At 43.9% G+C, this 21,532-nt stretch overlaps 1 protein-coding gene across 8 annotated transcripts in view; it reads left to right on the top strand.

Moving 5' to 3' along the window:
* clcn3 (chloride channel 3) overlaps window positions 1-21,532 on the top strand; it is a 46,875-nt gene that overhangs the window by 9,328 nt on the left and 16,015 nt on the right. For 4 of the 8 annotated variants that reach the window (XM_075451348.1, XM_075451350.1, XM_075451354.1 and 1 more), the window contains exons 2-11: window positions 1,413-1,594; window positions 14,131-14,291; window positions 15,280-15,379; window positions 16,764-16,951; window positions 17,229-17,351; window positions 18,494-18,700; window positions 18,790-18,870; window positions 19,659-19,911; window positions 20,843-21,135; window positions 21,210-21,396. In XM_075451348.1, the coding sequence (XP_075307463.1) occupies window positions 1,432-1,594; window positions 14,131-14,291; window positions 15,280-15,379; window positions 16,764-16,951; window positions 17,229-17,351; window positions 18,494-18,700; window positions 18,790-18,870; window positions 19,659-19,911; window positions 20,843-21,135; window positions 21,210-21,396 (1,756 nt within the window). In that variant the 5' untranslated portion in view covers window positions 1,413-1,431. Of the gene's footprint in view, window positions 1-1,412; window positions 1,595-4,760; window positions 5,036-7,267; window positions 7,676-14,130; window positions 14,292-15,279; window positions 15,380-16,763; window positions 16,952-17,228; window positions 17,352-18,493; window positions 18,701-18,789; window positions 18,871-19,658; window positions 19,912-20,842; window positions 21,136-21,209; window positions 21,397-21,532 lie in introns of those variants that run through there. The other 4 variants (XM_075451351.1, XM_075451349.1, XM_075451355.1 and 1 more) reach the window with 4 other exon arrangements.

Consider the following 21,532-nt stretch of genomic DNA (forward strand, 5'->3'; position numbering starts at 1 on the left):
ATTCCACTTCAGTTCTGGTCATAACTACCAAGTTTTCAATTATTTAAAAAAACATTAACCCTTTAGATGCCAATTTGAACTTTTTTAGCCCAAATTTTAAGCCTTTAGGTGCCAGTATTTTCAAAATATGGAATGCAAAGTGGAATTATTGAGTAGGGATAATTATGGTCTGGGATATGTCAATGATTAGCAACAACATTGATTTTTAGGGATTTTAAATTTTTTTGTTATGCCTGATTTATAAAAAACAAACAAACAACAAAAAAAAACTCCTTAATTTCTGAAAAGGGCCATTTTTGTCCCCTTCTAAAATGATCCCCAAAATACCATATGTTAATATTTTTTTCCACTTTTTTTCTTCCACAAGTGGAAGAAAAGATCTATGGGAAAAAAAAGCAGAAAAAATATTAACATGTCATGTTTTTAAGTTGTTTTAAAAGGGAACAAAAATGTCCCCTTTCAGAAATGAAGTTGTGTTTTAAATCAGGTATGAGGATTAAACCTGCACACGTGAAAAAGCTTAAATTTAAAGCTTAATTTATGGGGTCAGATGTGGAGCCGCTTCATCTCCTGCAGACAGCGTATCAGAGTGTGTTCAGGCAGAGGCTTCCTCAGCTTCGCTGCAACATAGAATGATAGGAGGTCATTCTCGCCTTGAAAAGGATCTAATTTGTTTATTTTATGATGGAGTGAAAACGTAATTTCCCTTTAGGGATAAAGAAGATATCGTTTCTAAGATTTTTGGGGGAACTTGACATGAATGAATGTTGCTTTTTCATTATATTTTTAGCTTTTTTTGGGGTCATTTTCTTGTTTGGAACTCGTTTGGCACACCTCAAGCAAAAAGCGAGCAGCTGACTCTAATCGTCTGACCAATCAGAGCTCACCACACCTGGGCCTTAAAGAGACAGGAGCTTAAACGTGTTGCACTGCAGTAAGGCTGATCTGTGATGTAATAACTTGGCTCAGTTGAGTTTTAAGACGGTGATAATGGTCACGTTTAGCATGCTAACTTAACTTTTAGCATGTTGGATGCTAAAGATGCTAGCTGTAGCATCACAACAACAATGTTAAAAAGTGTAAACTTGCCTTTTTCGGTTGGTACAAAGTACCTTTAACCTGTAAGATATCGTTTCTAAGATTTTTGGGGGAACTTGACATGAATGAATGTAGCTTTTTCATTACATTTTCAGCTTTTTTTCTTTGGTCATTTTCTTGTTTGTCTGCTCAGTTTTCTGGACTGTAAATGTGTGCATGTGTCCGTCTTTGCTCTTAATTCGCACGTTAACAGCCCGTCCTGCCTGTGTGTGCGTTGTAGACTACCTTCACCTTGTAGGCACTGTGATCTCGCCTCCTCACAACACGGTCTGTGTGTCTTCACCCCCCCTCCTCCCTCCCTCCTTATCGTTCAGGGTAACGGCGCGTTGCTAAATGGAGTCGGAGCAGCTGTACCATAGAGGCTACTGCAGGAACAGCTACAACAGCATCGCCAGCGCCAGCAGCGACGAGGAACTGTTGGATGGAGCCGGCGTCATCATGGACTTCCACACCACAGAGGACGACAACCTGCTGGATGGGGACGCTGCCTCCCCAGGTAGGGCGTAAGGGACGCCTCAGAGTCCCCCCCCCCCCCCCAAACTCTGGACGTCTTGAGCTTCATAGTCCCAGCTTGCTGCACCCTGACCCTCCTCCTCCAATCAGATAGGACCAAGCCGTGACCCCCTCAGTGAGACTCCCATCATGCCGAGATGCTTCACTGCTGCTGCTTTTGTTTCCTCCTCCATCTCCAACATCCATTCAGCCTCACAGTCCTGACAAATCCTCCCAAATGGCTCTAGAATCATTTCATAATTTAATTCAGACTCGACTTCCGTACATTCGGACACTTTTTATGAGTTAAGAAGAACTGAACTCAGGAGTGCTCCTCCCATAAGTTCTGTTCAGATGGAACTAATGAATGAAAATGATAACATTATTAGCACAAATACTTTTTATTTAGCTGTTTAAAAGCTGAATAGTTTAAACTATTCATAAAGTTAGGCGCATTATTTAACCAGTTAGGCTTCTTAAACTTATTTAAATACTTTATACACATATTAAAAAACATAAATTGATTCTAATTCAATTCTCCTTTGTGTTGTCTAGTTAAACCTTTCCTCTCCAGTCATGTGTGCAGTTGTTTTGCACATCTTTCTTGTCGTAATTGATAACATTTTCATGGTTTTGCCTTCCCTGCCAGCATCCTGACCCCATCGCCTCTTTGATGCTCTCCCTCCTGCTTTCCTGCACGCCTGCCTGCTGTTTCTCTCACATTTATCCCGTTTCGTTTCCTTTAACTCATGAGTGATAGCTTTAAATATCGGAGCGTGTGATGAACAAGTCAGAGACCTTATAGTTTCTTTATGTCAGGTGGATCCATGGCGCTCTTTTTAAAGCGGACTTTAGAATAAGTCACAGTTTCGTCATCTGTTTTTCATTCATTCACCGGCTCACTGGCTCCCTAACAGCCTTTTTTGCATCCTGTTTGCTCTTCCTCTTCTAAGTAAACACGCCATGCGTTCTCTGACTCGTAGGTTTGAGCTGCAGCTGATCAAACGGAAAACACACCCCGCTGAGAACCGTGTCAGAGGTGTCAGCGGAGCTTGGCTCTCAGAACGTTTCTGGCAGGTGTTTGATCTCAGGGCGTCTTCTTCGTTGGAGAGTTACAGCTCCGACTGGTGTGTTTAAGCAAAGGACAAAGATTTTTTTTGTTTTGTTTAAGCAACGTGTTTTCTTGGTGGATCATCATCTCTGTTTCTCTGGACTCTTCTCATCACATGGTAGTTTACTCTCGTCTTTTTTCACTGTGTCCGACACAACAGGAGAGAAGTGGAACACCTGTTCATCTTGCACTAGATTTCCATAAAACACCCTCAACAAAACCTCTATATTCACAATGAAAGTATTTTTTTAATGTGTAGCTGCACTGTGAGACAGATGTTTATTAAGTTAAACTCGAATAATTCTCTTGTTCAGCTTGGCTTCCAGTTAAAAACGTGATCTAACGTAAAATATCATCACTTTGGATGAATTCACAGACTAATTTTGCAGTTTTGCTGAAAGCATGTCACCCTGCGCTTGTTCTCTGGCTGAGAGGCTTTGAGATAAACGGTGTTTTTTTCTTGTTGGACAGTTGAACGCAGGCTGAGCGAGCAGCTGGAAGCGGCGATCGCCACAGCTGGACGCCATATCTGAAGCGAAATGAGTCAAACGCACGTTACACGTGAGCCTTCGTTAGAGCGGATGAAGAAAAAAGTGATAATTACCTGTGATGAAAATGACATTTGTGATGATTCCAGTGAATCTGTTTGAAATAGATCGATTAAACTGTGCTGATGTCGGTTTAATCAGCTTTAAAAACACGGTTTTAGAAATCATCAGGTTTTCCAGAGAGCTGACGACATCTGCTGCATATCGTCTCCTGTTGAGATCATGACTTAATCTGTTAGAATTACGGCCCAATTCAGAAGGTTTTAGTAGGTTTTAACTAAAATAAATGTACAAATAATGGATAATAAATGGATTTTTGGTCTAATAGTATATTATAAAATGCTCGGTTAAGGATTTTATAAATCAATTTGAGGTGTTTTTTAGTTTTTTTTTAGCCCAGCCTTTATCATGATGTTATTTTTTCTTGTTTTACCTAATCTGAATATTTTCTTCATACATATTAGGAACGCAGATCTTTTCCTGGTGCTTGTTTGACTTCAGGCATTTCAAACTGCTCCTTAACTCCCCGGAAACACCTCACCTGTGTTGTAGATCGTCTTTTCTCACCTTGGAACTTGTTTCAGGAAAATCTACCCTTCGGCTAGTTTGGCACACCTCAAGCAAAGAACGAGCGGCTGACTCTAATCGTCTGACCAATCAGAGCTCACCACACCTGGGCCTTAAAGAGACAGGAGCTTAAACGTGTTGCACTGCAGTAAGGCTGATCTGTGATGTAATAACTTGGCTCAGTTGAGTTTTAAGACGATGATAATGGTCACATTTAGCATGCTAACTTAACTTTTAGCATGTTGGATGCTAAAGATGCTAGCTGTAGCATCACAATAAGTGTTAATCAACTTGTTAGCTTTGTTTTATTACACAGCTAATTGTAATTACTGATAGTTTTTACAGAGAATTGATGCTTCTTGATCCACACATCTTGTTTTTTTTGTTTTTTAAACAACTTTGTCGCAGATACAGAGTGAAACACGATGCGTTATCTCCCTTACTGGTTGGCATATACACAGTTAACAACCTCTGTGATAAGCCGGCTCGCTGGTGACTGCCAGCTGTTGCTCAGGATTTTGGGAGTCGCTGCTTTTCTTTGGGATTTTTGGCGTTTTAGTCTTCGCCACGTCGCTTCATCTGAAGAGTAAGATGTTTGTGTATTTTCTTTGTGTTCATGTAACAGGGCTCCAGCCTCGGCCCGGTCATTAGCTTCTTATTCTTTCACCCTGAAACTGGAGCTCCGGGGCAGTTAAATACAAAAGGTGAAAGCAATAAGAGCCCTAACCTCCCACCACTGATTCTGCCTCTGCCACAGACCACACCGGGCTTCAGTACCTCCTGTACTCTCAGTCTGGTGGGTGTGCGACCACATTCCTGTGAACCGGTTGGGCCGCCAGCAGGTGTGAGCAAATCTGTCTGGAAATCTCCGGATAAATGCCCTTCCTTTAAGTTGGAGTCCTGCCTCTCTTCCTCCTTGTGCTATTTTTACGTAGTAAAAGGGGGGGGTGTGTTCACAGAAAACCCTGTGAAGCCCTCCTCGGGGCAAACACTGCAGCGTGACCGAGTGGCTGCTTCACTCCGTGGTCACATGGAGCTTTGCTCTGAAAGCTTTCGCCTGCCCAGAGGAAGTTTATCAGAAATATCTGCACAGTTTCTGCTGGTTCAAACTTCCTGCTGTGGTTTCACTGCTTGGACCTGATCCTCCTTGAGGAAGGAGGCGAAACAAATGTTTTACACCACCTGTCGTAGTGACTAGCAGCGGGAGTGCCGCCGACAGGTAAGAGGCCTCTGAGGTCTAAAGTTTGACAAGCTAATCTTTATGTTAGAGTAAAAACAAACTGCTTAATGACTCTGTAACTCTTTAGCCTGGGAGCTGCAGCTCATGGGAAAGGACGGACTGTTACTGTCTCATGTAATAACACGTAATTACAAGAAGTTTACAAAACACATCAGAACTGGAGTGACTGGTTTGTTTTGAACTTTACCTTTTAGAAAGAAGTGGAAACAAATCAAAAACGATTCAAATCTTAATGCTTGAGTTGTGTAAAAGAGATCTAGAGTGTATTTAACTGGTTATTTGTGATTCTGACAGCTGAGAAATGGCTACCGCAGCCACGTTGTTCGTTCTTGTTTCTGTTTTTTCCGTCTTTTTATGACTTTGGGGTTTAGCCGGTGAAGGATCAGTGTGACTTTTCCTCCCATAGAACTTTTCAAACAACTTGGGCTTAAGAAAAAATACAAAAATTAATTGTAAATTGCCAAGTAGGCCTTAAATACAAAATACTTTTGGAAGTTTGTTTGAAAATACAAGCCTCCAGAGTTAAAAAAGCCTAAAATCAGCTCTGTCTGTGGGAACAGGTTTCGTTAAAGACAAGAAAATCTGATCGGCACTCTTCATGTAGACGGAAAATGACAGAAAAATAAGCAGAAGCACATTGCAGCAGTAAATGTGAGGGACAAAACTTACTAAAGTACAGCTAATCAGCGTCCTCCTAAAATGATGCTACTACTTACACAGTTTGGCTCTGATAACAGAAAATCTGAGTTTATGTGTCAGCTCAGTGTGAAGGACGCAGCTTTGTGCCACTCTGTACAGAAGGCGTTCAAAGACAAAGGAAAGAAAAGCAAAAACAAGTTGATACGATGCATGTTTGGATTGAACCTGACCAAGACAGCCACACATGGGAATGGTATCCTGTTTGTAGGTACAGAGGCATAATGGGGGGGGGGGATGGGGTCCAAAATCATGCACATAGAACTGAACTGGCATATGTGTGTTAAGTAAGAGGCCTCATAAGTGTTGCACGTGCTCTCTTCAACAACAGTCAGTGGGGTTACATGGCACGGAAAGGATCGGATTATTGGCTAAATTAAAATAAGACTGAGTTATTAAGTGCATGTAGACACCTTAATCTGACAAGAAACTCAGTTGAAAGTCAAATTAAACGTGTTAGCAGACGGTGAAGCTCGTGGTGAATCAGACTTTGCGTTCTGTGCATGCTCCAGATGTTTTCCCGGGGTCGTGACCCGGAAGTCAAAGGAGACGAGACCATGTAAAGTGACGTAGCTTCATCTGGCTCTGCGTTCTCCATCTTTCTCCAATGCCTGAGTTTGGTGTTGTTGTTGTTGTGGTGGTGTTGAAGAGGTCAACAGGAAGTGGCTCTATTAGCAACAGTTGGAATGGGTACAGCGCCACCTATCATACCGAGGTATGACACGCTTTGATTCATTCTGCCATATATCCAAGGAGAATTACCCTTGCTCAACTCATTCTTATTGTAATTTAGCCAATTATCCGATCCTTTCAGTGCCATGTAACCCCACTGACTGTTGACAATTAGCTGATTCTACAATACTGGTGATGTGTTAAGCGCACATTGATGCGGCACTGAGCCGCCTCTGTGGTCGTGAAAAAGGCCGGTGATGTACAGAGGTGGTCGTCTGATGGTGAGAGGCTGCCTTCGTGCAGAATGTGTCATTATTACACGAAATAATGGGTAAATAATCTGTTTCTAAAGGAGTAAATGTTTAAACCTGCCACCTGTCCAACTGTGTCATTGGCTTTGATGCGTAAGAACACCTTTTTAAAGGGAAAACATGTAGAGGAGCATTTAATCTGTCATCAAAAACAGACTACTTTGGGGCCTTTAGGTTTAAATTGTGACTCGTTTACTTGTTGACCTATAATCGGTGTCATTACTGTTAGATGAAACATATTTGAGTCTTTAAGGGACACTTCTTGTTTTGTGAGTCTAAACCCAAACTACTGTTGAATAGAGCAATGAAAAGCTAGAAACACTTGAAATGCTCAAAAATGTGCAGATTTCTGGCCTTTCCTTTATGTGAGAATGCATTAATTCATCATTTTCTGCTCATGCTTTAAACGTTTCTGTCCGTTTCACCGCGGATATTTCTCTAAGACTATAAGTGTCAGCTCACTTACTCTGCCTCTCCTTCGGTGGATAATGGAATGATCCATTTTACAGCTCGCCCACCCCTGTGACCCGACACCATGGTCTGTCCCGTGCAGGCAGGGCTCGCCGATCTCCCCTAGCAACCAGAGCAGGCAGGGCAAACTGGCTCGGTGTGATCGTCTTTCTGATGACATCATCGGCTGGAACAGTCAGCTGCTGCAGTGAACAGGACGGAGGAGGGAGGGGAGGGAGACGACTGTGCATTAACGCTTTTTTTTTTCTCTTCCCTTACGCGCACTCTCCCTCTCAGAGCCTCGCTTGTCTTGCTTTGGTAAACATGGCAGCGGCTAATGACACACGCAGCCAGCTTGTGAAACCTAGCTCAGTTTAGCCTAGCTTCGTCTTAACTGACAACATGGAGGAGGAGGACGCGGCGGCCGACCCCTATCTGCCCTACGACGGGGGAGGGGACACCATTCCCCTGCAGGAGATCCATAAAAGAGGTACGCTCCGACCCCGCTCGTCCTTCTGGTTCCTTCCTTTCCCCTCTCCGCTGAGATGACAGAGGCCCTCCTCCTCCTTCTTGCACGGCGTCTGCAGCCTCCTCCGCTGCTGATGAAGCAGCCCGTGAGGATACGAAGCCACCTTTTGCTAAGCAAAACGGCTCCTTTCACCATCCACCTCTTTGTTGATGATTAACCGGCCGTGTGTGCTGAAGATAACGGAGTAGATTCAGATTTAGTGTCGAGGCTTTGGGCCTGTACACAACACGATCAGCGTCCCGGTTCACTTTCCTACTGGTTTCACATATGTTCACCACATGTAGGACACCTGTTGGCAGCATTAAAGATGTTACCCACAGTTTTATGTAACGGGCTCCTCGGGATCAGCTGGTTGCCTGATTATTATTCACTCTAAGATGTTTTTCTACATTTGAGCTTTATCTGTGTTTAGTCTTTCCTATGAGACAAATCTTTTGGGAGATTTCCTCTCGCGGTTGTTATTGTGTCCGTTTCTTTCCTGCAGGCCTTGTTAGGATAATTACAGCGAGCGAGCAGGGACAAAAGGCTCCCAGTGAGCTGCAGCTGACTTTGTACAAAAGCCTCAGTCTGCAGATGTCTCCACAGTTTCTTCGCTCGCTCCTTTAGCACGGAAGCACAGTTTCACAGTCCTTTTAAAAAAGGTAGTTATGGGGATTGCTTCTGCCGTGGCTGTAAGCAAAGTTGATTAAACGGGTAAAAGTGCATCTGCAGTGCGTGATTATTACTGTTAATGCCAAACAGTAATGTTGTCATTTGGGGCATCTTGGTGTCATTAACCAAACATGTCGCATGTAGACACCAGGTGGCTGAAAATGAAGTGTCAAATCGATCCCTAACACGGCACTTTTACCTGAAAAAAACACAAATTAAGGGAACCATGACAGTCCAGAGAGTGATACCGCGATGACGGCATCCGCCTGTCAGTATCCGGCCGTCTGTGTTGTAAACAAAGACGGGAAAGTTGAGTTTGGACATATTTATCTGTCGGCCTTTTATCCGGAGAGCCCCAGGAATTCTACGCCGGTCGACAGCAGGGCTCCTCGGGCCTCGGCGAGGTCGTCGGGGGCAGTTTGTGATGCTGATCACATGGTGGCTGAGCAGACTAACTCTGCTCCTACCCCGCTGATCCAGGGTGTCCTACCCGGCAGCCTCTAAACCTCCCTGATCTGATTTACTCAACAACCGTAAGGTGGGACTAACGAGGGGGAACGCAGAGGTGGCGGGTTGACGACGTTTTAATATTCCTGCGTAATGCTGCCTTCGCTGATCCCAGTGACACAGGAAGGCAGATTAAACACTTCATTTAGAGAAGTGCTATCCTCAGTGTGCCCTGACGGGGCTCTTTTGCCCTGAAGCAGGCTGAGCAGAAGCGCAGCGTCACCCTGCTAATGCACAGGGGAGTGAAGCCAAAGCCTTAGTTTTATGTTTTGTCTTCAGTCTTCATGCTCGCTGAAGCATCGCAGCGGGAGGCCGGTGACGCGCTCGCGGCCCTCCGGTGTCTGTTTTCCGCGCTCGGCTCCCTGCTTCTCATTCCCCTGAGAGATGCCTGATAGTTCAACGTGGCTCGTCTGGTTTTGTCCCCAGTTAAATCTGTAGCCTCTAAATAAGCCACATTAATGCAGCGCTTTCGTCTTTATTGTCCGTCTTCTTCATGGACTGATAATGCTGCCTTGTTTTGACTCTTATAATTACATATTTAGGTCTTGAAGTTAAACGTTTGCAGCTTATGATCGTCATAAACACCCACAGACGATATAAAATTCAAACCCCAGTGCTTTGAGTGCTCATTTTGCTGCGTAGTGATGCTGCTTTTCAGTCGCAGTGAGTCATCCACGCCGGTCCCTTATTGACAGTAATCTTAGTGACACTTGGATATTTATTCGAGGCATTTTTGCCTCCAACTAGTTGCTCTGCTCAGGATTTTTTCTGGAGCATATTGTTATTTTCTGTGTTGTGTTTTCATTACTTTGAACCAGCTCAAAGACTGAAGATAATTGGCTTTCTGAATCCTTTCCATGCGTTCACTCCGGGGATACACAAACCATTGAAGCTCACTAAAATGGAATGCTTGGACGTTGCTTTCATCAGTTCTTGTTGTTTCCTGCTTTTAAAGGGCTATTAAGAAATCAATATGACATGCAGCCTGTTCAGTCACTTTGAGAAAACCTCGATGTTCTTTTCATTTTGACCCTGGATGAAGAGGAAACCGAGCGACTGGAACAGATTTATGGCGCTTTGTTCATTTTGACACCCACTGGACCGGTCTTTGGATCTGTGCCATCCATACTTCCCTACCTTAAGTGTCAATGACCCAAAGCTTTTAGAATAACAACTCTCACCAGAGCAGTTTATTTTATAATAAAACTTAAGCATACTGCTTGAATATGCCACGTACGCTCATTTTATCAAAGTAATGACCGCTTCAAAATTTGGTCTGAAGTATTTTACTCCAGATCCATGAGCCACTCAAGCCTACGTTGGCATGACGACCGTCTTCTTGGTCGTATCTTGGGAAGCTTGTGATGAAACTGTAGAAGAAATGTCTGTAACGGGATGGCCGACTCCAGGGCCGCTGTCCTGCAGGTTTTAGATGTTTCCCTGCTTCAACCCACCTCAGTTAGATTAAATTAATCTCTTCCAAAGCCGGCTGATGGCACATTGATTTGAATTAGATGTGTTGAAGGAGGGAAACATCTCAAACCTGAAGAACTGGCGCCCTCGAGGACCAGAGATGGCCAACCTTGGTCTACAATGAGAGATTATCATATTTAATGCAGTTTAGGTGAGAAGTTGAGTACTGCAACCTACCAGATATTCTCCGCTGATGCTTCCAAGAGCGAAGGAGGAACCCCAGTGGTCATCTAATAACTTCGCTCTGCATAGCTAGTGCTCTGTTTGTTTGTTCTGGCTCCTTCAAAGGCAACAAAAACACGAAAGTTCTTCTTTTAACATTGGTTTAGATCAGTGATACTCACTATTTTATTCACAAGAGCCACATTGGCAGCAAAATCAAGGGCAGAGCCACTTTTACCACAACATACTAAGTTCCCCTTTTGCAAATATGCATTTCTACATATTAAACATCCCACAAAAAAAGAAACAACACAGCCAATACATTTTCAATTAAGACCACATTGACCTTAATACTGGGATGAGCGGAAGCTGGCGTGCATGTGCTTGACTTTCTTCATGTTGTATTTGTAGTTTGTTGTTGTAATCATAGTGAGACATTCAGGATGAGCATGGTTTCTGTGCTGGTTTTTGTGCTGGTTTTTGCCCTATTTTAATTAAAAACCGATCCATGGTGCCTGCATCTCGCGCCGGCTAAAGCAGCTAGCGTGCTCTGCGGTCAGGTGTGAGGGTGGTTTAAGCGGGCTGCGTTGCCAGGTTTAACAGAGCCCCCTTTAGGAAACACCATTAAGCCTTAATTAATACTTAATAAAAATACTTAATACTACAAAAACGCAAACTTAATAAAAATACCTAATACTGTGCCGTATTCGCTGTGTGTTATTTGAAAAAATGTATTGTTATTGTTACCATATTGTTATAAGCTACTATGCGAGTGCGAGCCGCCAATTAGAGCTTGAGGAGCCGTGCAATGAGGATCTCTGCTTTAGAGGAATGAAATCAAAACGGTGACTATTCTCCACTCGTCTAAGATTTAAATACTGGTTGATCTCAAGGATACGACTGGTCACAACGCAGATTCACACTTTGGTTGAGGTGGAGTCACGAGCTCTTTTCACACTTTCATGCCGGAACTGACACACGTGTGAAAGTACAGTGAGTGAGATCTGTAACAGAGGTGAAATGAACCCTCCTGGCAACTCTAACCAACTCTGGTGTCATTACTCGGCTGATTCCGGCTCGATGTGTGTCGGCACACGCTGACATGGGGCTGATCCGCCTCTTTTTGGCTCACCAATGAGGAACGCCAGGTTATCAGGAACCAATAAGTTACAACCGACATGTGTAAAGAGCTACGAAGGCCTGATGGAGCTCAGTTCAGGAAGTTAAACGATTGGAACGAAGCCTGCACCATGTACCAAAGTAGATCCTCGGTGTACAAGGGCTTGGAAATGGCGTATTTTGTCGGAGAAAGGCCGAATGTCATCCAAACTGCTTTGGATCGGTGTCAGCAGCAGTTTTGGTTTCTAGCTGCAGAACAACATCAAAACAAATAAAGTTATTCAACTTTTTTTTTTTATCTCTAAACTAGAATGTAAACCGGACGCAGTATGTGTTGCGCACAGCATAAAGATAGCAGGGCCGGTGCTGTTTTGAGTCCCTCACTCTCCTGTGTTTACTATCAGAACTCAGACTCGATGATTCTAAGGAAACTTGATCATAGCGGTGGAAAAACACTGCTGCACAATGTCGGCGCTTTCCATTTCACTTTTCTTCTCCCCTCAGATGTGCAAGAGGCTTATTTATAGCCCTAAAACCTTCATATCAAACCTCTTGTTGAGTCAACAACTTGGTCACGATCATTCCAGCTCTCTTTTATTCTCACGCCAGCTTTGCACAGCTGCTCTTATCGGGACGTTGCATTGACTCCCATTGCTTGTGTCTTTAGAACTGGGCTGGTCCCAGTTAGGTCAGTAATTCTACCAGAAAAGGTTCATTTTGGCTCATTTCTGTCTTCCCACATTCAATTAAACATCAAAGAAAGTGATGAGGGCCAATAAGAAGGTTCTAGCGTGCTCTACATTTAGCTCTTTGGGAAACATCCCGCACATCTGTCCCACTTTATCCTGAGTTGAGTTAGTCGTGGGAAGTAAAGCGCGCAGGTGCCATTTTGGGATTGTAGTCTGATCTGAGTTACACTTAATAAGCATAAAGTTCTGAAAACAGAGACCAAAGGACTCAAAGTTGGTTTGATTTGTCATTCATGGGAATATTTTGACTCAACTCTTCCGTCTGCTTTCTACTCACAAACACGGATAACCTGATAAGTGTTTTGGTTTGAATTGCACAGCTCGTAAGTCGTTATGAGTGCTGAAAATAGAGAACCTGATAGTGGAAATTGTCCCTTTGCCCTCAGGTCTTGTAGCCAGAAGCCGGTTTTTGTCGGCTTTGTTTATGCAGGGCTCAGCGATTACACCCGTGTCAACATGAACCCGCCTGATGTCGCTGAGTTGCCTCCAAAACAGGAGAAACGAGCATCACTCAGTGGGGTCACATGGCACTGAAAGGATCGGATTATTGGCTAAATTACAATCAGAATGAGTTGAGCAAGGGTAATTCTCCTTGGATATATGGCGGTGAATGAATGGGATCAGAGGCACAAAGCGTGTCATACCCCGGTATGATAGGTGACGCTGTACCCATTCCAGCTGTTGCTAATAGAGCCACTTCCTGTTGACCTCTTCAGCACCAACAACAACAACAACAACAAACTCAGGCATTGGAGACAGATGGAGAACGCAGAGCCAGATGAAGCTACGTCCCTCTACATTTGGTCTGTGATGAGCTGCTTGTTGCACAAACTCGATGCCCAACGGAGCATTCTCCATCGCGTTGTTTGTTTCTTTCTCACGGCGACAACAACAGGAATATCGTCTCCTTTGACTTCCGGGTCACAACCCCGGGAAAACATCTGGAGCATGCGCAGAACGTAAAGTCTGATTCACCACGAGCTTCACCGTCTGCAAACACGTTTAATTTGACTTTCAACCCAGTTATCTCGGGGTCTTAATCCGATCCAATTTCTTGTCACATTAAGGTGTCTACATGCACTTAATAACTCATTCTTAAAAGCCAATAATCCGATCCTTTCAGTGCCATGTGACCCCACTGACTTGCACTCCTCTCACTTGTCTTTGTCGTTTCATCTCGTTGTTGCTCACAGATCCGTCTTTGTTCCGCAGACGAATGTTTGTCGTCTGAAGTGGGAGGCCGAGGCTTCTCGTTGCTTCTTCAAATGTTTCCTTCGTTATCAGTCGGCTTTTTGTGTCGGACTAAGCGTGCTGCTTCTTTTAAGTCCAATATTGTAGTTTTTTTTTTATAGTTTTATCGTAGCAGTTGCACTTAAGGAAGCTTCTCATCGACCTGCCGACGTGTGTGAGTGTAGAAGGAAGTCGGCCAACAGCATCTCACGCCTGGGATATGAACTAAGTCACTGTGCCGAGTCGTTGTATCATTACATTCTTCTAAAGGGCAGCGGACAATGTTTGCTGTGTTTCATCTCATGTTAGAGTCCTAATTCACTGCACAGGGTGAGAGCTGGTTAAAGTTTCTGAGCTACAAACGAGAGACTTCAGGTCTCCAGTGAGGACTTTAACGATGGAATTAAATAATTATTTCTGATACCATAAAGCTGGTTTGTAGAGAAGGTGTGAAGGCATCATATATACTCTCATTGAGGCCTAATTATAAGTCCGACTTTAAATCTCTTTGTCTTTTCTCCACAGGGTCTAACTACGCCATGTCTAACGGGGGCGGGGCCCCCAGCACCACCACCCACCTGCTGGACTTCCTCGAGGAGCCCATCCCTGGGGTGGGCACCTACGACGACTTCCACACCATCGACTGGGTCCGAGAAAAGTGCAAAGATCGCGAGAGGCACCGGAAGGTCAGAAAACGGCTTTAAAACTAAAATAAACCTTGTATGGAAGTTTTTCTGTGCCATCAGAATTTCTAATATTGAATTTTTACAGCATCAAAATCAGACTTTGAATTTGAAAAACCAACAGTGTAAAAAAAAATTATTTCTAAAAAATTTCAACTTCAAAAAATTCGATGAAAAAAAATTCAATGAAAAAAAATTAAATTAAAAAAATTTCTGTGGAAAAAGAACCAGACTCAACATCCGGGTAAACAGGGAGTAAAAATTCAATATTAGAAATTCGTATTCAAACCAATGGCACAGAAACACTTCCACATCTTTGATATAAACGGGCCGTCCCAGCTCCACATCTGGCCAGTTGTTGTAGAAACGACAGGAACCATCAGATAGAAAGCAGCTGTCTTGAGTTTGGACTTTTTTTTTTAGAGCATCAAAAGTCAGTGTGAAGTGATTCTGACTCATTTCCAGTTCACAAACGCTTCATAATGGTTGGTGTCGGCACCTTCCTGCTGCACAGGAAGTGTTGCGTTCCAGATGAAGAGGAACGCTCAACATTTACACCAACCGGAACCTCCCATTTGGAGAAGTTTTAGCCTGAAACGTCCCGTCTGATTCTTGGTTTCAGTCTCAGTCTGACAGCCTACAGCTGGCTGGATCTAACCTCTTTATTGCAACACTGTTATCCAAATATTGACTCCGTTTTACCGACATTTTCCTGCTCAGGAATCCTGGAAAAGATATCTGGGAGAATTTGAATGCTATTGGAATGCTGTGTATTTCTGACCTGGTCTCCCCTGCTGTACAGGAAGTGATGTAATCAGTTACAACTGTGGAAATCATGCCGGTAGATCACTGAGTAGTGACAAACCTTTGACCTTTTCCAGCATTCAGTTTATCCACTGCAACAATGATTTGATATTAAGCTTTTTTTTTTGTTTTATTTCCAGTCATTCGTGCCTTTTAACTTGGCTCGTTTTTTTCTGTGCACGTGCAGATCAACAGCAAGAAAAAGGAGTCGGCATGGGAGTTCACAAAGAGCCTGTACGACGCTTGGTCCGGTTGGCTGGTCGTGACGCTCACCGGTTTGGCATCAGGTAACACACAGCTGCTGGCGACTCTCACGCTCAGCCTCAGGCAGCTTCTGCTCATCCCCTCTGTCTTCTGCTCTCGTTTATCCGCTATGAGCACACCAGTCTGTCCGGTTAAGACCGATGAAGGAGGGAAATGTTCCTTCCTTCCTGCCTCTTTGCCCTTGTTGGGGGGCATCTCTCACACCCAACTGCAGAGGGAGAGAAATAAGAAAATGCTGGTGTTGAGCTGATCCCCCTTTAATAAAGTCTGAGGTGTTCATGAACATTAAATTAACTTTAAACACTTCAAACTAGGGCTGGGCAACGGTTAAAATTTTTAATCTAATTAATCACATGATTTCCCTGATTAATCACGATTAATCGCATTTGTACGCAAAATCCAAAAATGAATCCAAAAGTAGTGTATAGCTTTTAGCATTTAGCTTTATTTTAAATGTGCTGCCATATGAATGAAAGTGCCATAACATTTGTTGTGCAAACACACTTTTAACATCAGCATCTTTCTGTAGTTTTTATGTAGAAGCCTCGCTCCACTGTCTGTTTCCTTGAATGACTTGCTGCTATCAGTTGTGTGTTTTGCCTTTAAGTGATATTTTAGACTGGAACTACTACGCTGAGAAGACAATTCAACTTGGCAGTGTTTACAGATGACTTTGGTTCTGTCGACTCCGCCGTCTGGAAGAACTTTAACATGAAAATGGCCGAGTAAAAGCTCCGTACCCTTCTCCATGTTTGGTGGATCCGCCGATTACTTTCTTTTCCTGTTCCACAGCAGACAGCAACAGACTTTTACAAAATAAAAGCCTGTGAGAAACAGACTTTTACAAAATAAAATAAATAATAAAACAGGTGGTCCGTGGCGTAGTGGGTTGAGCAGGCGCCCCATGTACAGAGGCTATAGTCCTCGCTGCAGCTGGCCCCGGTTAGAGTTCTGCATTGGACGGCCCTGTGCTGCATGTTGTTCCCACTCTCTCTGCCCCCTGCTTCCTGTCTCTCTGAACTTTCCTATCCATTAAAGGCACAAATCCCCCTCAAATAAATATTACGCGTTAATGTGCGATAAAATAATTATCGACGTTAAATAATCGGCGCGTTAACGCGATAATAACGAGTTAACTCGCCCAGCCCTACTTTAAACTCTTTGCATCTGAAACATATTCGCTTCAAAGGTGAAATTAAGGTCTTGAATTGTTCATACGATGTCATATTTGTCCTATTCTATCAAATTCTGTGAGACTTTGCAGTAAATGTTAGGCTTCTGTTGTGTCTTTGAACTGTTCCGCCACATTTTTAGACCGGATTTAGAACTGCTTCTTTCTCTTTTGTTTCTGCTTCCTGTCTCCTCCCTGCCTCCTCTCTTCCCTCCCGTTTCTCTCCCCCCTGTCAGGTGCTTTGGCTGGCCTGATTGACATTGCTGCTGATTGGATGAATGATCTGAAGGAGGGCGTGTGTCTGAGCGCCATGTGGTTCAACCACGAGCAGTGTTGCTGGACGTCCAATGAGACCACCTTCGCTGAGAGGGACAAGTGTCCCCAGTGGAAGAGCTGGGCTGAGCTAATACTTGGGCAGGCAGAGGTAGACCAGATCAGCCAGAGCTGCTGTTTCATTCTGTTGTTTAACGGCAAATCACCTGCTCAATTTCCCACAAATTTACAATCTGTGTACCTCAAAAGGTGAATAACTATTCAACTATATTAGATAAGCATGTTTTCTTTAATTAACTGAAGCGGCAAGAGACAAACGCCAACGTAAATCTGTCCTCTGCACACTTAAGACGTGCTCTCAGACCGCCGCACTGTGAGATTTCTGCTGCCTCTTTAACTCTTCTTCTTCTCTTCCTTCCTCTCCGCAGGGTCCCGGTTCATACATCATGAACTACTTCATGTACATCTACTGGGCTCTGTCCTTTGCCTTCCTGGCCGTGTGTCTGGTCAAGGTGTTCGCACCTTACGCCTGCGGCTCGGGGATCCCTGAGGTGAGGAAAAGGTTTTTTTTTTCCCCTGTTCCCTCATAAACTCAGAGCAGCACGACAAATAAAAAGTATAAATCTCCGCTGCTGCCTCTAACTCTCCGTGAAAGTGGTCCTCTGTGCGCACGTTCTCGTGTGGCGCCTCGCTTGCTTTTTCTTTTAATGCCTTTCAAGTGCCCTGAAATTGTTAATCTAGCTCCGAGACCATTTGTGTTGCCATGGAAACACAAAAGCCACAAACGGAAGGAAAAGCCAGTCTACATCAAATCAAAATCAAATCAAATTTATTTGTATAGCATATTTCATGTACAAACAATTCAAAGTGCTTTACATAAAATAAAAGCATTGCAGCAGGGAGTGGAAGAAGCATTAACAATACATAAAAGAATATATACATGTTTACAGCAGATTAAAGTTCGGCAGAACAACTACTGTTGCTGCCAAAATAAATATCTGAAACAGTTTCTTCATCTTCATTTGTATAGAACTGACTTTGACCTCAGGATGTAAATGTATTTTATTTATACAGCCCTTTACAAACAATCATTACGCTGTGCCAAAGTGCTTTACAGCAGGTAATAAATAAAGAGAAGAAGAAGTAAAAACAAATAAAAACAATAAAAGAACAGTGAAAGCAATAAAATACAACAAAATTAGATAAGATAAAATAAGATAAGTGCCATCATGCTACTGGGTATTAAAGCAGTCCTAAATAAGTAGGTTTTTAGCCTAGATGTGAAGAGGCCCAGGTCAGAAATAAGAGGCAGCTGGACGGGGGGCTTATTCCAGAGCCTGGGGGCAGCTTTGGGAAAAGGCTCGCTCACCCCAGGGTTTGTATTCTGACCTGGGCACTTCCAACAGAAACTGATCTGTTGACCTCAGAGCTCTACCAGGACTGTTAAAAGCTCAGATAAATACGATGGGGCGAGGCGGTTAAGAGCTTTAAAAACAAACATTAAAAGTTTAAAATCAGTTCTATAAAGGACAGGAAGCCGATGGAGGGAGTTAAGAACAGGAGTTAACATAAGTTGACATGAGTTAAGAATGGATGGAGGATGGAGCTTAAAATTGGTTTAACCTCCCCATAAAAGCTCGTGGAAGCTGCCCGGTTCAACCTCTGTCGTGCTCTTCTTCTTCTCTCCGTCCAGATCAAGACCATCCTGAGTGGGTTTATCATCCGGGGCTACTTGGGCAAGTGGACCCTGATGATTAAGACCATCACTCTGGTGCTGGCTGTGGCGTCGGGCCTCAGCCTGGGGAAGGAGGGGCCCCTGGTCCACGTGGCCTGCTGCTGCGGGAACATCTTCTCTTACCTTTTCCCCAAGTACAGCAAGAACGAGGCCAAGAAACGAGAGGTGAAGAAGAGTCTTTGTGTGACAGGTTTGGATTCGGCTCAGTTGTTCTGATTGGACATCAACGGAGGTGCGTTTGTTTTCCACCCCAGGTTCTCTCTGCTGCGTCGGCTGCTGGGGTGTCTGTTGCTTTTGGAGCACCAATCGGTGGAGTTCTCTTTAGTTTGGAGGAGGTACGTGAGCTCATCATCAAACACTCCTGATTTTTAATTTGACATATACATACAAACAAACACAAACTCAACATATTATATGCAGTTATACTTGCTTATAAAAGTCCTTTTTTTCTTCTTCCACTGACTAGATCTTTGCAAATTTCAGTCACTGTTTTGCACCTTTACGTCATATTTCCGCTAATCCAATCATCTTCTTCACTCTGTGTGCACTAACGAGCAAACTGCGTTAATATGAGTACTTTACAAGTGAGAAAAACAACCATACAAAGTACGAGTCATTTACAGGTGAGCAACAAACAATACAAAAAGAAAAAGAAAGAACTTACCCTCCCGTAATTAATGAAAAATAAATAAATATATATAGATATATATGAATATATATATCTATATATAGAAAAAAAAAAAGAAAAACAAGAATATAGAGGTAACTAGAGTCCCGGCATTGCCTGTTCTAATAATGACCATCTTTTATCAAACATGTCTGTTTTCAACTATAGATCAACACATTTTTTACCCCGTCTCTCCATTGCACTATGCTTGGAGGCTGTGGTTTCAACCAGGAAGCTGTTATAGTCTAATTTGCTATCAGCAGCAGGATTCTCAGTAAATATTTAGAGCTCTTATCTGTCATACTGTCAGGAATTATACCCAAAATGTAAAGTGCTGGTTCCAGATGGAGGTTAATGCCCATAATCTGTTTAATTTCCTTTTGAATATTCTTCCGCTCCTTTTTTTTAATGGAAACTCCCTCATGTAACATTTTTACTCTCCTTTCTCTCCTCCAGGTGAGTTACTACTTCCCTCTGAAGACCCTGTGGCGCTCCTTCTTCGCTGCCCTGGTGGCGGCCTTCGTCCTGCGCTCCATCAACCCCTTCGGTAACAGCCGCCTGGTGCTGTTCTACGTGGAGTACCACACGCCGTGGTACCTCTTTGAGCTCATCCCCTTCATCCTTCTGGGAGTCTTCGGGGGGCTCTGGGGCGCCTTCTTCATCCGAGCCAACATCGCCTGGTGCCGGCGGCGCAAGTCGACGCGCTTCGGCAAGTACATAACGGCTGTGTTCGAAACCGCATACTTCTCCTACTACTCATACTAACTTTTTGAGTTAGTATGCGAGTTTGAGTAAGCGAGAAGTTCCCGGATGCATACTAGATTCTCCGAAATGTTGGGTATGCATCACGAGGTTACTAATCATACTCAAACTACCCAAGATGCAACGTAACGTGACGTCGCCGATCGTCATTTCCTGTCAAAGCTAGCTACAACGAGGGTAGGTTCACTTCCTGTTTTCAAAACAAAAGCACCAACTGTATCGTAATGACTTTCCCTATGATAAAAGGCAACGGGTATTTTATTTTGTGAAAATAACCGGAAGTGCGTTGCTCACTGCGGCTAGCTTTAGTAGCGCCGAATTCGTAACAGAATCGTAAACAGCCGGTATTTTGGCAGGTTTTCAACACGTTGGGGATCTAAACGACTACTTTCTCGCCTGAAAATGTTTCAAATGTTGCTAAAGTTTACAGAGTTTAGAGCTTAAGCGAAATCATCTTCAGGCCAGCTGATTTTCAGCTTGGGCAGGAGGGAAATGCATTGTGGGTAAAACACTCTGCATACTGTCTGATCGATGAGTATGCAGTATGGAAGTATGCAGTTTGCAAGTATGTAGTATGTAGTAAGCGGTTTCGAACACAGCCTTAGAAAGCTTCCTATAAGCCCCCCAATAACAACAACACGGCAGCTCTGAGCTAACAGTGCAATAGTACGCGTTCAGTCATTCATTCTTCTTAAAGTATTGGTGAAATAAAGACAGATAACGCCTTATTTAGAGGCTGTATTGTAGTATGTAGTATGCGGTTTCGAACACAGCCTATGATTCTGGATGTGAACTGGGTCACTACTTACAGATTCCTCCATCTTTACAAACACAATATGTAGCGGTACTTAAACTGACATCATTTTCCGTCTCTTCAGGTAAGTACCCGGTGTTGGAGGTGATCCTGGTGGCGGCCATCACAGCGGTGGTCGCTTTCCCAAACCCGTACACGCGTCAGAACACCAGCGAGCTGATAAAGGAGCTGTTCACCGACTGCGGCCCTCTGGAGTCCTCTCAGCTCTGCCAGTACCGCAGCCAGATGAACGGCAGCAGAGCCTTCACCGACAACCCCAACCGGCCGACGGGGTCCGGCGTCTACTCCGCCATGTGGCAGCTCTGTTTGGCGCTCATCTTTAAAATCATCATGACCATCTTCACATTTGGACTCAAGGTGTGATCCCTGGATGATTTCTCCCAGGTTTTACTCCACGCGTCTGTCTTGGCTAAACTGCGTTTCCTCCGCAGGTGCCGTCGGGCTTGTTCATCCCCAGCATGGCCATCGGGGCGATCGCAGGGCGGATCGTCGGCATCGCCGTGGAGCAGCTCGCCTATTACCACCACGACTGGTTCCTGTTCAAAGAGTGGTGCGAGGTGGGAGCTGACTGCATCACTCCAGGGCTGTACGCCATGGTGGGGGCTGCGGCCTGTCTGGGTGAGTCCAGGGCTGTGTTCGAAACCGCATACTACATACTGCATACTGCAGACTGCATACTACATACTGCAGACTACATACTGCAGACTACATACTGCAGACTACATACTGCATACTACATACTGCAGACTACATA

This window comes from Odontesthes bonariensis, chromosome 19 (genome assembly GCF_027942865.1).
Source record: "Odontesthes bonariensis isolate fOdoBon6 chromosome 19, fOdoBon6.hap1, whole genome shotgun sequence".
NCBI lineage: Eukaryota > Metazoa > Chordata > Actinopteri > Atheriniformes > Atherinopsidae > Odontesthes > Odontesthes bonariensis.